Genomic DNA, 17,591 nt, shown 5'->3' with positions numbered 1-17,591 from the left:
TGCCTCTCAGGCTGTAATGCCTGCTGTAGGAGTGACTTACATATATAGCAAATACAAAAAGAGCAAGTGATGGGCGGAATGCTGAGCAATCTCAAATACTCACCCCCCCAGTACAGAGATCTGGGCCTAAATCCCCCGTTTATTTGCTCACCATGCCATTCCAGTTTCGACCAAGCCATATGCAAATCAGTCTTGATCCTGCTCCTAATTGGAACAGTCCAGCCCCAACTGCCAGGTCAGGTCCTCACTGAACCCAAAACAGGCATCCTAGCACTGGTTGAGGGGTATCACCCCTCTTCAGCCAGGATAGCTTGACTCCGGTGGCATGGCAAGCAAGGAACTCATGTATGGGCATACCCGTCGCACTTAGGGCAACAAATGCAATAAGAACAAGTGATAGACTGAATGCTAAACAATGACAAACACTTACGCCCGGTACAGCGATCTGGGCTTAAATCCATTGTTTATTTGCTCACCATGCCATTCCAGCTGGGACCCAACCATATGCAAATCAGTATTGACCCAGTTCCCCATGGGAACAGTCCAGCCTGAACTACCAGGTCCTAGAATGCTTGTTTCTGGTCTGTGGAGGACCTGGCCAGTCAGTTTGTGCTGGACTGCTCCCATGTTGATATGAAATTGATGATACACAGCTGGTGGCCTCTTTACGCTCTTCAATACATATCCCAAGTAATGGAGAGGATGTGGAGCAGCAAAGTGAGCGGTTCTTGAATTGGATTCAGGACACCATGGACATGGTGGCTCCGGTATGCAGAGAAAAAGTAAGGGATAGTGCTATGCGTGCCCCCTGGTACAGACCCTCACTTCAAGCGGGAAAGCAGAGGCTTTGTCAGTGTTAAAGGAGATGGCGCAAACACTATGATCCTGAGGCTTTGAGGAATATAATGCCGAGTTGGGCACCTATTAAAAAGCTATTGTGTTTTATGAGCATAGGATTGCTGAAGCCAGTGACGTGCAGAAAGAGACCTTTAGGGTTCTCAAAGAATTAAGCTAGATTAAAGATAAAGCCCCAGTGGAAGATCCAGAGGACTGCAATTGTATGCAGGATTTCTTTATGAATAAAACTGGGGATATTATTATTATTATTATTATTATTATTAAAACTTATAAAGCGCACAGCTACCCTGGGGCATCCCGGCGCTATGAACAGTGCATCAACCGTGGGACCATAGAATAAAGATAGCGACTCACAGGGGAAACAGATGTGTTTTCAAGCCTCTGCGAAAACGCAGGGTACAGGTCTCAGCTCGGAGTTTTAATGGGAGGGAGTTCCAGAGCATTGCTGTATGCACAGAGAATCGCCTCCCTCCCGTGCGTGATCTTTTTACTCTCGGGACCTGGAGCAGACACCTCTGGTCAGACCTCAGTGCTCTATTCGCTTTATAGGGTACTACCAGGCTCCCTAAAAGAGGAGGCCCGCCGCCCTGGAATGTTTTATGGGCGATGGACAGTGCCTTGAACTGTACTCTCTCCCGCACCGGTAACCAGTGCAGTGCCTTGAGAGCGGGTCTGGCGGATTCTGTTCGGGGGATACCCATAAGGAGTCTAGCTGCCGCGTTTTGCACCTGCTGAAGCTTGTTAAAAGTCGATTCAGGGGCGCCCAGAAACAGACTGTTGCTGTAATCAAGGCGAGATGTTATCAAACCCTGAATCAACAACTTCCTTGATGGAAAAGGAAGAAGCGGAAGGATTTTCCGCGCAGCCCGCAGCAGGGCAAAACAGACTCCCGCAGTTCTTTTGGCGTGAGTTCTGAGGGAAAGATCTTGCTCCAGCCAGACTCCTAAGCTCTTGATCTCCTCTTTCATGGTTGGAAAGTCACCCATACAGCTTGGCCAACATGAAGGTGACAGTGGTGGCACTTTGTTTCCAAGCAGCATGATCTCTGTTTTAGAGCCGTTCAGCTTCAGGGCTGAACTGCTCATCCAGGTGTGGACGTCCGCCAGACATGCGTACAACAAGTCAGGGTTCTCCACCAGTTGAGGAAGGGCGACCACAAGCTGAGTATCATCAGCATAGCTGATGATTTTGATGTTATAAGGGGTCACCACATCCTCCAGGGGGGCCATATAGACATTGAATAATGTCGGGCTCAAGGACGAGCCCTGCGGCACCCCCCACTGGAGAGAAATAGATGGAGACTTGTTGCTTCCTTCCCAGACCTGATAGGAACGGTCTTCCAGAAATGAGCAGAGCCATTTCAGGGCGACACCTGCCACACCCACCTTTGACAGCCGTTGGGTCAACACCTGGTGGTCAACGGTGTCGAATGCCGCACTCAGATCCAGGAGGATCACTGCCACTGATCCTCCCGAATCTAAGATGCGCCTCGATTCCTCAACGACCGCCAGGAGGGCCGTGTCGGTGCCATGGCCGGGACGGAAGCCGGTCTGCGAGTCTCGGAGCAGACCATTTGACTCAAGAAAGTTGGACAGTCGATGGTTAGCAAGTTTCTCAGCAATTTTGCTGAGACCTGGCAACAGAGAAATGGGCCTAAAATTGGCCAGCTCAGCTGCGTCAAGGTTAGATTTTTTTAGAAGAGCCTTGACCACGGCTTTTTTCCAGGTGGGTGGCACCAGACCACGAGAGAAGGAGGCGTTGATCAAGTTCGTAATGGGCCCAACCACAGCGAATGCCGCTTGTTTTAGGATATTCAGTATGAGATACGGAATACTACGTTGTATCCTTACTCTTAGCCACCAGCTGTTGTTTCCCCTTACTTGGGCTTGTAGCTATCTGTATTCCCACTATTGGACCAGAAGACTTTGGCCTTGCTAGTGGCGACAGTCACATCTGGTTCGCCCGAGGACCCTTAACTGCCAGAGGTGTTTACAGCAGCATTTCCAGCTATGGGAGGTGAGCTTTTATTGCTCCTCTTTGGCAGCAGGTAAAGTGCCATCGAGGATTAAGAGGGCCATGGTAAGCTCTCTACTGAAGAAGTCTGGGGTGGACCGAAGAACCTAAAGAACTATCGCCCTGTATCCTTGCTGCCATTCCCAACTAAGACTCTGGAGTGGTAGGTCACCAAGACCCCTACAAAATTAGTGGAGGATCAGCAACTACTCCAACCTCGACAATCTGGTTTTCGGGCCCATCGTAGCACAGTTAGTGATGCTTTCTGTGCCGGATGAACTCCGGTTGGCAGCAGATAAGAAGAGATCTTTGGCGCTGATCTTGTTAGATCTCACAGCAGCATTTGATATGGTCGATCATCAACTGCTAATGCATTGGTTGCTGCTTTGTGGGATTACAGGGTCTGCGCCCTTCTGTGGACTTCACCGTTCTTGAATGATCGCTCACAGAGGGTACAGATGGGTGGTCATGTATCCAGGGCAATGGCATTAACCTGTGGGGTCCCTCAAGGATCCACGATATCTCACCTGCTGTTTAACATCTATATACAGCATTTGATTGCAGCTCTGGCACAGCTGGATTGACATCTGTTTAACTATGCGGATGACACTCAGCTGGTCCTGCGGATTGAGAGCTCTATGCAGTCACAGTTTTATGTGCACATTATCTTGTGGTTCACTGCTAACTGTATGACAGTGAACTCTCTGAAGATAAATTCAGAAGAGAGAGAGATGCTGACAATCACTATGAAGGGGAATCAAATCCATGGTTAGGCGGTTTTTGGCAAATAGAGTTTAGCCCCCCCCGTATTTCATACCAGTAGTAAAAAGTCTTGGCATTAAAATAGACAGTAGCCTGTCAATCTCCAAACAAGTGGTGACAGTATGTGGGAGTTGCAGAGCTCTTAGTCAACTACAGACACTGACATCAGTTCTTTCATTTTCAACTATGCGGACAGTGGTAGCATCAATTATATTGTCACATCGTGACTACGATAATGCCTTGTATATCGGCCACTGCAATAAGTTGGTGGACAAACTCCAGAAAACAATGAATAATGCAGAAAGATCGCTGCTCAAACTGCTGAGACTGGCACATGCCACTACTCTGTTGCAACAACTTAATTAGTTGCAGATTAAACAGGGGGCCATGTTTAAACGTTTATGTATTGCACATAAGACACTGGTTGGTACTGTACCGGTCTACATCAAGGAGCACCTGAGGCACTATCTGTCCGGTTGCCCGCGATTTAGTAAAGCTACCTTGGGCCATCGGACATTCTCAGTCTTATGCTGAGTTTTGTAATGGGTTGCCGGAGAGTTTGAGAAAAGAAGTAGCTCTCATTCCCTTTCCGAAAAAGCTAAAGACTTTTGAATTTAAACAAGCTTGACAGTAACAAGTTATGATAGTCCCAAGGTAAGCACCAAGAGACCAGTGGTATTTTTGCGCTATACAAGTATCCTTAACATGACATAACAATGTTCAGCATTCCGTCCAAGGAGAGCATTTAGACTGCAGGTCACAGTTCTGTTAGCCCAAACACTAAAAATTAACTTTTAGAAGAAAATGAACAAGCATTGGCATAGCCAATAGGTCTCGCCTTTGGGACCTTACAAGTGTTTAGCCATGCAACAGTTGCATAACTAAACACTTATAAGGTCTCAAAAGCTAGACCTATTGGCTATGCTAATGCTTGTTTTAACTGCTGCAATCTATTGAAGCCTCATGGAGAACATCAAAGCAGCCGCGAAAGTGATCGCGATCAAACATCAAAGCGGCCGCGAAAGTGAAAGTAATCGCGGTAAAAACGGCGTGCACTGTAGCTCTAGGCTGGCCTGGTAGCACTTTTTGGAGCCCTCTCAATAAGTCTCGTCAGACCAGCGCATGCGCTGGGTCAGGCGAGACCTAAAAATGGTATCACCAGGCTATCCTTGTGAAGATAGGTTTATTACTATTATCGTTTTCCATGCATAACACCTTGCCATCCTGCAATCTGTATAACTCAATAGGGAAGTGTAAAAAAACAAAACAAAATAAAACCACAAAGATGCCAATTTGGTACCTTTAACAGATACAGTACATATTCTGCAAAAAACACCATAATGCAAATGTACTGTGATATTTCAACAAATGTCTATTTCTAAACTGTAAGGAAAATGTTACTTACACAGTAGACATCTATTTGTGGCATGTAGTGCTGTCGATTCACATGCTGTGCCTACTCCTGCCATCTAGTTTTGAGCCCGGATGTGTGCAAATTGTTTTTCTTCAAAGAAATCTTTCGAGTCACGAGGTGTGGGTCCTCAACTCCAGTTTGTTTTACTGTATGACAGATGAGGACATATTGTAAAAACTAAGTGATGTCCAGAGAGATGTCCATGCAAAAAGAGGAAAGTAAGACAGAAAGATTACTGAAACAGCCATAGGTACCATGGTGGACACGCGAGTCTACAGCACTACATGCCGCAATCAGATGTGTACAGGGTAAGTAACATATTTCGTTAGAGGCATGTGTGACTGTAGATACACATGCTGTGCACAGACTGCAAAGTAGTCCTCCCGAAAGCAGTGGCTAGCCTGTGTCAAATGCAATAGACTTAAAAAGTATATGGAGTATTGCCTGGCCATCTTTGGCTTGTTTGGGGCTAGCACATCCACACAGTAATGTTTGGTAAAGGAGTGTGGTGTAGACCAGGTAGGTGCTTTGCATATGTCAGCTATTGGAATGTTTACCAGGAAAGACATGGAGGCTCCTTTTTTGGAATAGAGTGTGCACTAGGAGGTATGGGCAAAGTCTTCGTAGCTTTAGCATGGCAAATTTGGATGCACTTTACTATCCATCTTGCTATACTGGACTTGGTTAGGGCCTTCCCTTTATGAGGTTTGGAGAAAGCAACAAAGAGCCATTGTGCTTTTCTAAAGGTTTAGTCCTGTCAATGTAGTACACGAGGGTTTGCCTAACATCTGTAGAGCCCATTCGACAAGAGAATCAGGAAGTGGGGGAAAAACAAGGATACATATATCTTTGCAAGCACGCATGTGATTTTCAGTATATGAATATTATCTGTGATTCTTAATAAAAAGGTGAGAGCACCAAGAGTGACAGGCAATCAACACTAGATTGTCCCAATGACCCTCCGCTTGAAACCACTGGTGTGTCAATTGACACCTGTGTAGTCTGGCATGGGGTACTATGGCACTACAGGAGGCCATCATGCAGAGGAGGCGCATGACTGTCCAGACCGTGACTTATCGGTCTGGTTGCAAAAGAGAAAGGAGTGTTTGAAAAGTCTGAATTCTGGCAGCATTTGGATAGGCCATGGCAAACTCAGAGTTTAGGACTGCCCATAAGAAGGGTTGGATCTGGAGGGGTTGGAGGTGGGATTATGCGGCCTTGATAGTAAAACCTTGTTTGTGAAGTAGGTTGATAGTGACCTGTGTGCGCTTGTGGTATTTCGGATGGGTGGATAAACTACTCGTCCAGATAGGGGAAGACGTGGACACCCTGCCTGCGCAGGTGACCAGCCACTACCGCGAGGCACTTGAACACCCTGGGTGCACTGGTTACTCTGAAGGGGAGCACCTTGAATTGGTAATGCCTACTACAAACATGAGGTACCGGCAGTGTGCCTGCCTAATAGATTGGAATGTGGAAACAGCCATCCTTTAGTTTGGTGGTGGCTGCTCCTTTGGGAGAGTTGCTCTTACCTCTGCAGTTATTACCCTGTAGGAATCTCTGAAGTAAAACCTAGGAGAGGACTGTTGGGCCTATGGTTGCTTGTAGGTCGCGGAGGCAACTGGGGAGGTGGATTCCAAGCCTTCATGACAGGGAGTGCGGCAAAACAATCCTGAATTAGTTAGCCTTTGAAGGGTGCCCATAGCTTTTATCATCTCTGTATCCATTTTGACCTAGCATCCTGCATCTGGTCTACTTGCGGGCTGAAGAGATGGTGACCATCAAACGGCAAGTTGAGCAATTTTTGCTGGACTTCTGGCTTAAAGCTGGAGATATGGAGCCAGGTATACCTGCGCAGGAGGGCACTGGAATTGATTCCCCTTGCAGCAAAGTCCGCAGCATCTAGGGTGCAGTCTATGGTGGTATTAGCGATCTGCTTCCCACCAGCAACGATCTCATAACCCCACTTTTTGTGCTCCTCTGAAATATGTTGTAGGAGCTCCACTATCTCATCCCAGTGGACACGGCCATATGTAGAGAGGAGACCGACGGAATCGGCACTCCACCAGTGGTTGGCCGGTAGTGTTGTGCAGCCACCTGTTTGCCAGCTGCATTAATGCGTTCACTCTCCTTTTCTGGTGGAGGGGCATCACCTGTAGCACTCTTATGGGCAGTAGTAAACACGAGGGAGTTGGCCAGGAGCCACCCGTATGTAAAGTGGATTAGTAGGGGACGCCTTATATTTCTTGATCACACTGGGCGTGATGACCCTGGTATGGACGGGATCCTGACAAATGTCAGGGGTGTGACAAAGCATGCCCATTAGCATGGGGAGGTACTGGGTGGAATGATGAGTGAAGGGAAGGGTTTCTAAAAGAAGTCCTCCTCCAAAGGCTCAGTACGGAGATTTACCTTATGGGAGGAGGCAGCCCTACCAATCAGCTTATGGTACGAGGTGGAATAATAGGGGAGGGAGGGGCATGCAGGGTACAAATCTGGATCTACACTTCCTGGTGGGTCAGCATCACATCATACATATCCCAAGGATCCCCCTGTGGCGGTGTATCAAAAGTATTTCCCCAAGCACCTGTGCGTCTGAGTGAGGAGACCCCTGCGGTGTGTAAGGATGGGGGTCGCCTGGAGAGGTGGGCGGAGAATGTGAGGGCTGTGGAGAGGGTGAGGTGGAGAAAGAGAAAAGGGCAAAGGTCTAGTTGCCTTGTCCACCTTCTTGCACTGTTTGGGAGGAGGTGGCAAGTCGAAAGCTTCCTCAAACAATAGTCGAAGCTAGGAGGATGAAGCACCAGACACCGGACTAGGATCTGAACAGTTTGGAGGTGGATGACAAGATGTTTCTGTCTGGCGTTGAACTCCTCTTGCAGTTTGTGGAGGATCAGTTCGACAGCACCCGAGCAGAGGCCGGTCTCTGATGTCGAGGCTGTTTTTAACTTCGATGCCGAAAGTGTTGGCTCCAATGGGCTGGCCAGCGCTGAGGTGGACGCAGTCGGTGTCGAATGTGTTGGCCTCAATGGTGTCTTTGGCATGCCTGGTGGCCTGGCAGCCGGTCTCTGAGGCTCCAGAGCAGCAGGATGATCTTTATGCTGGATCTGCTTGACGTGCGGGCAGTGACAAGGAGGAGGGAAGTCGGTACTCACTGCAGGCTTTCCTGGAGGCAACTCCTCAATATCAAGATCGGAGCCAGAGCTGTCAGCAAAGGAAAATGTACACTCATCTGCTGAAGGTTGTGGGTGATGTTCCCCCTCAAGGTCCTCAGCTATGAAGAGGACCGATGTGTCTCTTGCACAACATTTTGAGACGTCGAGCCCGACGGTCTGTGGGCAGTTCTTGTGGCAGCAAGGACAATAATGAAATGGCACCCTTTTCATCACCCTCAAGACATAATGGAGAGATGCGGTGGGAGATGGACGGCAGTAGGAAGGAGGCCCCCAAAGGGCAAAGGCCCAAGTGAGCCTAAGTAGACCGAAAAGTCACCCGGCAAAGTCTGAGACATTGAAATGCGACCAGAGACAAAATGGAAAACACATTCGATAACAATACCGACAGACCAGAGGAACCGCTGTAGACTTAACAGGGTACGGTGACAGTGTCGAACCAGAGCACAATAGCACATGTTCAAACTCAGCGACTGAAAGAAAACAATCTGACAATGGAGTCAATGACCATGCGCATTACCAGACAGGGGAAGAGTCATACTACCTTGTGACTTGAAAGACTTCTTTGAAGAAAATGGACTTGCACACATCCAGGCCCGCCCAACACTAGATGGCAGGAGTATGCACAGCATGTGTATCTACAGCCACAAGTGCCTTGAACATATGTATTATTTTTTATTATTTCTATATTAAAATCATATTATAAGCACCAAAGAAAGTAAAGCATTTTCAATTATCAACTAACCTGTGTGGCCTTTTCCAATTGCAACTTCAGTTCGGTTAGTTCCATGTTGGTATCATGCAACTGCATTTTCAATTTTTCATTTTCTGCTATGATCTGCTCATAAAGCTGGTATAAATTAGAAAAAGTAATTAATTTACTAATACATGCCTTTCTTAAATTGCCTTTATGTTGACCAACTTTTTACTTGATTAATTTCTTGAGGCATGTTACAAAAATAAATGTGAAAAAATTACATAAACGAAGGTGGCGTTAACCATGTCTAATCAATAAATCTATTCTCATTGTACAGGTACTCTTCTTATGTTCAATCCACATTTCTAGGATAATGTGAATTATAAAACAGGAGTCAAGTTGTAAAAAAAAAAAAAACGTATTTTGTATAAACAATGTATTGTCAAGGATTAGAGTCTTTACATACAGACGTTTGTAAGAGAGTTAATAAATCCATAACTATGGTTTGACTTTCATAACTTTTGTAGCAAAAGTCATTCCCCCATGATGTCAGGAGTAAGAATCTTGGCATTAGCTTTAGAGAACACAGAAATCACTAGGTCCTTGGAGAACTCTTCTTTGACAAAGTCAACAATGGCCATCACAGCTGTTTAAACTTTAAGTAAATAGGTTTCGAACCCCAAAGACCAAAGAATGCCCAATGACTTATCAGCCTTTGATGCAGAGGACTGGAAAGTGTAATAAGAATGGCTCAAATGTGCATAGTTTGATGCAGTTTATCTAAGAAAGCAGTAAAAAAGGGGGTGGTGATGGACGGAGCATCAGAACCAATCAAACACTCTCACCCAGTCAACAGATCTGGGTTTGATCCATCACCGTTCTTTAGCCCACTCTGCCACCCCAGTTCAGACATGGCCATATGCAAATCAGTTTGACCCTGTGCCTCATGGGAACAGTCCAGCCCGAACTGCCAAGCCATGCCCTCCCTGGACCGGAAACAAGCTTCCTAGGACCGGTTTCTGGCATTTCAGCCGTCTTCAGCCAGGCTTGCTTGAATCCATGGCAAAGTGGGCAAGGGACTCACGTCGGAGCATACCCTGCCAACTTATGGTGAACAAAGCAGTACAAAAGGGGGTGTTGATGGACGGAGCATCAGAACCAATCAAACACTCACACCCAGTCAACAGATCTGGGTTTGATCCATCACCGTTCTTTAGCCCACCCTGCCACCCCAGTTCGATGGATTTAGGCCCAGATCTTTGTACTGGGGTGAATGTATGACATTGTTCTGCATTCTGTCCATCAACTGTTTTTTTGCATTTGCCACCCCGAGTGGGAAGGGTATGCCCAGACGTGGGTCCCTTGCTCTCCATGCCACTGGAATCAAGCTATCCTGGCTGAAGAGGGGTGAAACCCCGAAACCGGTCCTAGGATGCTTGTTTCCAGTCCAGGGAGGACCTGGCTTGGCAGTTCGGGCTGGACTGTTCGCATGAGGGACAGGGTCAAGACTGATTTGCATATGGCTGGGGTCAAACTGGAACGGCATGGTGAGCAAAAAAACGATGGATTTAGGCCCATATCTCTGTACTGGGGTGAATGTATTACATTATTCTGCATTCTGTCCATCAACTGTTTTTTTGCAACTGTTTCTGCAGTCACGCCCTGTTCTACTTAGGTACTGTTTCCACCTGCCCACACAGTTAGGGATGCAACGCTTTGGTCTTCGATAATGCTTTCGTATGTGTACTTTGATGCTTTAAGCTGACTGAAAGCCTTATTGTTTCAGAAGGATGAGGTCTTAACATCTTCAAGAGGTACATTTGATCTTCAAGTTGCAAGGTAATCTTCTGTGAAAGTCGCTACTCCACACAAATTTCCTACAACATTTCGGGAAGCTTGTGCACCGCATTTTTAACATGTGTAGCACTGCAGACTTTTTTAGGTCAATCGCCTCTTGGTTAATAACTTCAAGACAGTTATTCCATCTGTCATACACTCCACGCTAGGAAGCATTTTTGGAGGCTTAACGCTGGTACTGTTTCCAATTATCGAGACTGATTTTATTTTTTCTGTCCCGCAATAGCTGTTCCGCTACGTGGCCAGATGAGAATGGCACTACAACATGTGCTAATGTGTGTGAGAGAATGATACAGGCTTTTGGCTCAACCTTGCTTTAAGAGCTTAATGGCAACTGGTTCTTGTCCTGTCGGCCTGTCTGGCTACACTGCTTGAAGCCTTTCTTCTGCTGTCTACTGTGCACTTTCAAATGTGCCCTGGACATATGCTTGGGAAGGCAATCAGCTCAATATAAGGACCGAGAACTGCAGCTGAGTCCTCTAAAGACCCATTTGTATGGTTGCCCTTCGCGACTGCCGTTGCTTCGAATTGCATCCTATGAGCCTTCCTAGAATGCTTCAGCTCCTGGTTACATGGATCCTGGCTCGTCCTCTGCAAAAGCGCTTCTTGCCGGCAATCCTTCAGCAGCTGCTTGGGGGTTAGATTTTAACATGGTTGTTCTACAGAACTGGAGAGAAGGGTGCCAACAGAGCAGCCCATCTGTGGATACTAAAAACCGCAATGTTTTGTCTACAGTACAGCATTTTTAATTCAGCCATGTTTTATCATTTCAAATTGCTTTTATAGAACAAGTTACTTACCTTCGGTAACGATATATCTGTAAGAAACATTAGTTACTTAGATTCCTTACCTTAGAATATCCCCAGGCGTCAGGATGGATCCGGAAAGATTTTCGTCAGCAATACCCTTGCGCGTCGCTAGGCGTCGTCTGCGGCTGCGCGTTCGCCGTTGTGATCGCCGGGATGACGTCGTTGGAGTACTTAGACGCCGCCCTTGCGTGCTGATGTCAGTTCTTGTACATAGCTTTCCGCGCCAGGAACGCAGAGCCATGCAAGAGACCGACACTGGTTCCATGAATCTAGGGCCCTGAAAGGGATGACCTTAAACCTAGATGTCAGTTCGCAGAACGGGGAGGATGGGTGGGGCGGTAAGGAATCTAACTAACTAATGTTTCTTACAGATATATCGTTACCGAAGGTAAGTAACTTGCTTATCTGAAAGAAACACGTTAGTTAGATTCCTTACCTTAGAATAGATACCCCAGCAATACCAACCCCGGTGGTGGGTCTGTGAACCAAGATCACACCAGAAAGTCCTGGTGAAGGGAACGGCCAAAGAAGCCGTCTCTCCGGACTTGGCTGTCCAGGCAGTAATGCTTGGCAAACGTGTGCAGAGAGGTCCACGTTGCTGCCTGACAAATGTCCTGCAGAGGGATTGCCCGTCCCAGGGAAGAAGAAGCCGCTGTGGCCCGAGTGGAATGGACCCTCAGCCCCACATGAGGTTCCTTCTTAGCCAAGGAATAACAGACCTTAATGCACAGAACGACCCACCGAGAGATGGTCCGCTTGTGCACTGCCTGCCTTTTCTTAGCGCCCACGTAGCCAACAAAGAATTGGTAGTCCACCCAGAACGGTTTTGTGCGGTCCAGATAGAAAGAGAGCGCACGTTTTGGGTCCAGACGGTGGAGCCTCTCTTCCTCTTTCGAGGGATGCGGAAAGAAGGTGGGCAATGTAATAGACTGGCCGATGTGAAAGGCAGTTACCACCTTATGGAGAAAGGAAGGACGAGTCCTGAGAACAACCTTGCCCAGATGGACAGAGAGGAAAGGAGGCTTAGAAGAAAGAGCCTGGAGCTCACTCACCCGTCTGGCCGAGGTGACGGCAACCAGGAAAGCAGTCTTAAGAGTCAGAAGACGAAGAGGACACTTATGAAGTGGCTCAAAAGGAGCGCACATCAGATAGGTTAACACCAGGTTCAAGTCCCACTGAGGCATTACGAAAGGGACAGGAGGAAACATATGAGTAATGCCTTTAAAGAATCTAGCAACAACAGGGGACTTGAAAAGCGAAGGCTGATCAGGAAGCCGTAAGAAAGCAGAAACAGCTGAAAGATATTCCTTGAGGGTGCCCAGAGCAGAGCCCTGCTGGGCCAGGGAAAGAAAGAGGAGAACTTCAGAAAGAGGGGTGGAAAGGGAATCCACAGCCTTTGCTGTGCACCATACAACAAATTTGTTCCACCGGCAGGCGTATACCGTTTTAGTGGAGGGACGCCTGGCTGCCAGAATGACATCACAGACTTCAGGAGGCAAGTCAAATGGCATCAACTGCCGCCGCTTAATTTCCACGCATGGAAAGGTGATGGCAAACTCTGCCTCCCACTGGCGGGGAATGGGCCTGAAAAGTCGGACTAGGAAGGCTTCGAGGCAGATGCTGCTGGGGCGGATGTGGGCTGACCGTCTCTCTGTCCCCCTGCTCCGCCTCGGCGGAATCCACGTCCGCGACCGCATTGAGACTGGGTCTGCGGCCTGTGGCTAGACGGACGTGTGGGGGCACCCCTTCCTTGGCCACGAAAGTGGCGAAAAGCGGAGGTTTGCGGGAGCGGGGCCGAGAGGCCCAAGGACTTGGCCTTAGCCCTGGAGTCCTTAAAGCGCTCCAGCACACTATCCGCTTTGTCGCCAAAAAGGGGACGGCCATCTAAGGGCATGTCCATGAGGGTGCTCTGGACATCCCCGGATAAGTTCGTGGACCTCAGCCAGGCGTGGCGACGAATCGCCACCGTGGTCGCAATTGCCCTACCTAGCGAGTGCGTTGTGTCAAGCCCACATCGTATCGAGTACAGTGCTGCATCCCGCTCCTCGGCTAGAGCCTGGGCGAGCTGTGTCTGGGCCTCCTCCGGAGTCTGGGGCAGCACGTCCGCCACCGTATCCCACAAGGAGTGGGTGTAACGGTCCAAAAGGCACACAGTGTTGATAGACCGCAACCCCAAACTAAGGAAGGAAAACAGTTTCTTCCCAAACTGTTCCAACCTTTTGGATTCCCGATCCGGAGGAGCGGACGGGAAGGCGGTCTGGGAGGTAAGAGGCCTGGATAACCAGGCTCTCAGGGGTGGGGTGCACCGACCGAAAGCTGGGGTCGCCCGGGGCGGTAGCGCCGGGCCATGTTCCGGTCCACAGGAGGGACTGTGAAGGGCTTGGACCAGGTGCCCATCAGAACGTCCGTCAGTGCTTCATTGAACTGCAGCAGAGGCTCCGAGGAGCTTACTGGCGGTTGGAGCACTTCAGTGAGGTGGTTAGTCCTCACGGCCACTGCTGGGAGCTCCAGATAAAGGGCTTCGGCAGCCCTGCGCAGCACCACAGAATAGGTAGCGCCCTCCTCCGTAGCCACGGAGGGAGGAGAGATGAAGCCAGTGTCAGGGGAGGTGTCAAGACCACTGGCATCCCCCAGCTCTTCTGCCCAGTCCTGACTTAACTGGCACTGCTGTGCCAGCGGGTCCTCAGACCCCTCCCAGTCGTCCCCGTAATCCGACTCCTGGTAGACAGGCTGAAAGGTCGGAGCCGGGCGGTAGATGAATCTGTCATCCATCTGCACCGGAGACTGCGCCGGGCGGTGCCGCTCCGACGCCGGGCCCGGACCGGGACTGAACCTGGGGACGATGTCGTCCGAAGACTGTGCCGGGGGCAGCACCGAAGGGGTCGGCGCCGGCGGAGGGGTCGTAAGGTCAACCGGCGACGACCGGGATCCAGGCCTGGATCCCACGGGGGCCTGCGGCGTCGGGACCGAAGTCGACGACGGCACCGGAGCCGTGGGCTCGCTAGGCCTCCCAGTCGGACCTGTGGGGCCCGAAGGCGCGCCGGCAGGCCTCGATGGCAGAGCGAGACTCCTCATGGCCACGAGGAAGTCTCGGATCTCCGTCGGGGTCGCATCAGGCCCAGGGACCGAGGGTATGGGGTCGTATGCGACTCCTGTGGCTCTGACGGAGCAGCGCGGGTCGTGCCACCCGAACCCTCAGCCGAGTCGCGCGACCAGCGAGGGGAGTCAGAAGAGCGATGTCGTCTCTTCGACGACTTCTTACTGTGCCTTGACTTACCGGAATGCGAGGACTTCAACCCCGACGAGCGGTGATGGCTGCCGGATCTCGAGCAGCTTGCAGGCCTGCTCCCGCCTAGCCTTCGAGGTCAAGGCCCGGCAGTCGAGGCACACCTCGGCATCATGGTCGTCCCTAAGGCAGTAGACACACCGGCGGTGGTGATCCGTGACCGACATCAGGCAGTGACAGTCGTCGCACGGCTTGAACCCGGGCATCCTTTCCAGGAACCAGGAGTCGAGGTCGACTTGAAATAGGAACCAAAAAAAGTTCAAAAAGTTTAGTCAAAAAGTGACTAAAGGGTATGCTCTTCCCGGATCTGTTCTTACTGGCGTGGAAAAAAGAAGAACTGACGTCCGCACGTGAGGGCAGCGTCTAAGTACTCCGACGACGTCATCCCGGCGATCACGACGCCGACGACTGACGCGGAGCCGCAGACGACGGACGCGGAGCCGCAGACGACGGACACGGAGCCGCAGACGACGGACACGGAGCCGCAGACGACGGACACGGAGCCGCAGACGACGGACACGGAGCCGCAGATGACGCCTAGCGACGCGCAAGGGTATTGCTGACGAAAATCTTTTCGGATCTAGCCTGATGCCTGGGGATATTCTAAGGTAAGGAATCTAACTAACGTGTTTCTTTTAGATTTTGCTTTTTATATTGATTTTACAATTTGGGTTTCTGAATGCTTTTACTTTGAAAGAGCACCATGCTTTTGTAATGTAATGTAAAAAATTCTTGTAGAGCGCGACTTACACCGGACGGTTTCTTGGCGCGGATCACTTACTTGGGAAGGGGCACAGAGGGGGAGGAAAAGAGTGCTTATGTATAGATGCTGCGGAAAAGGTGAGTTTTGAGAAGAGACCTAAAGTGAGGGTAAGAGGGAGAGAGTCTAAGTTCCAACGGAAGTGAGTTCCAAAAGGAGGGAGCCAGGAAAGAAAATCTGAGACCTCCGTGTTTTTTGTGCCTGAACCTAGGCGTCTGGAGGAGCGCATGGTGAGAGGATCGAAGGTGCCTAGGGGGAGCGTAGGGGTGCAAGAGAGAAGAGATGAAGGAAGGACCGATGCCAGCCAAAGATTTATGGGTCAAACAACCTAGTTTGAACTTGCAGCGCTCCGATACAGGGAGCCAGTGAAGGGCTTTGAGCAGGGGGCGGACTTGGAGGTGTTTGGGTTGATGGTAGATCAGGATGGCTGCCTGATTCTGTATCAGCTGTAGTCTTTTAATTTGATATTGTGGGATGCCTGCATACAGGGCGTTGGCATAGTCAATCCGGGAGATGACTAATGCCAACAGTGCCAGAGTAAGGGCCTCGGTGGTCAGGAAATGAGCTATTTTCCGGATCTTCCTAAGCTGGAAAAAGCAGGAGGACACAGTGGCACTGACCTGGTGTTTCATTGAGAGATCATGGAAGATGTAAACTCCCAGGCTTTTCACCTTGTCAGCAGGGCAAGGAGAGGGGCCGAGGGAAGGGGGCCAAAAGGTAGAGTTCCAGGGGTCGGATGGGCCTCCGACAAGAACAAGCTCCGTCTTGTCGGGATTAAGTTTAAGATGGTGAGCACCCATCCAATTACTGATGTGACAGAGGGTGGACTGAAAGTCTTGGATCGCTTCGTCCGAGGAATCAAGGTTGAAGACAAGCTGAATGTCATCTGCATAGTTAAATGCAGTGACATTCCTTCCCCGGAGGGAGTGGATCAGGGGGGTGAGATACAAATTAAATAGGAGTGGTGACAAAGACGAACCCTGCGGGACGCCGCAAGTAAGCTTCATTTTGTCAGCCGAAAACTGGGAGAGTCGGACAGATTGGTGGCGGTTCGTCAGGAAGGAGCGAGCCCAGCTGAGGGCCGTCCCACTGATGCCCGCCTCTTTGACACGGTCGACCAAGATGGTGTGGTCGACCGTATCAAAGGCCGCCGATAGATCTAGGAGAATCAGAGCTTGACTAGTATTAGAGTCGGCGCCTCTACGGAGTTCCTCCATGACAGAGAGGATGACCGCCTCCGTCGAATGGACAGGTCTAAACCCAGCTTGCTGGGAGTCTAGGAAGTTGGACTCTTCAATAAAAGAACTGAGGACGCTGGTCACATGTGTCTCAAGTACCTTACTCAGGTAAGGGAGAAGGGAGATGGGACGGAAGTTACCCATAACCGTGGGGTCGGCGTTAGTTTTTTTTAGTATGGGAACCACCTCGGCGTTCTTGAACCGGCTGGGAACCTCACCGAGCAGGAGAGAGTTGTTCAGGAGGGCCAGCGGAGGGGCGGGGCAAGCCGAGAAGGCAGCACGGAGAATCGCAGGAGGGCAGCAGTCCGTGGGGGAGCCAGATGAAACTTTATTAAGCAGGGAAAGAAAGTCTCCTTCTAGTATGGGGGAAAGCTGGGTCAGGGAATGGGGATTAGAGGAGGGAATAGCCTCTGTAAAGGACATCGCCGGGGATCCAGAGGAGATACTATTTTTAATTTTACTGATTTTGTCTGTAAAGAATTGATTAAGGGAGTCACATAGAGCCTGGGATGGGAGGGGTTTAAGGGTCACCCTGTCCGGATGTGAGAGCTCCTCCACAATGGCAAACATTTCTTTAGATTTTTACACGGAGTTAAGAATTTTTGTGGAGAAGTAAGCAGTTTTGGCGACTGAGATTGCCTGTTTGTATTCTCCAGAAAGTTTTAAGAATTGTAGTTTTTCTGAGGGGTCGTAGTTTCTACGCCAGCAGCGCTCGGCTTTGCGGAGT

The 17,591-nt window shown here is 49.6% G+C and overlaps 1 protein-coding gene across 6 annotated transcripts in view; it reads right to left on the bottom strand.

Moving 5' to 3' along the window:
• PPP1R12A (protein phosphatase 1 regulatory subunit 12A) overlaps positions 1–17,591 on the bottom strand; it is a 1,183,401-nt gene that overhangs the window by 98,005 nt on the left and 1,067,805 nt on the right. For all 6 annotated transcript variants that reach the window (XM_085652988.1, XM_085652990.1, XM_085652986.1 and 3 more), the window contains one exon: positions 8,963–9,067. In XM_085652988.1, the coding sequence (XP_085509114.1) occupies positions 8,963–9,067 (105 nt within the window). The remainder of the gene's footprint in view (positions 1–8,962; positions 9,068–17,591) is intronic.

Source organism: Triturus cristatus, chromosome 4_1 (genome assembly GCF_964204655.1).
Source record: "Triturus cristatus chromosome 4_1, aTriCri1.1, whole genome shotgun sequence".
Taxonomy (NCBI): Eukaryota; Metazoa; Chordata; class Amphibia; order Caudata; family Salamandridae; genus Triturus; species Triturus cristatus.
The sequence above is the reverse complement of the archived record's forward strand: the minus strand, read 5'-3'. Positions and strand labels throughout refer to the sequence as shown.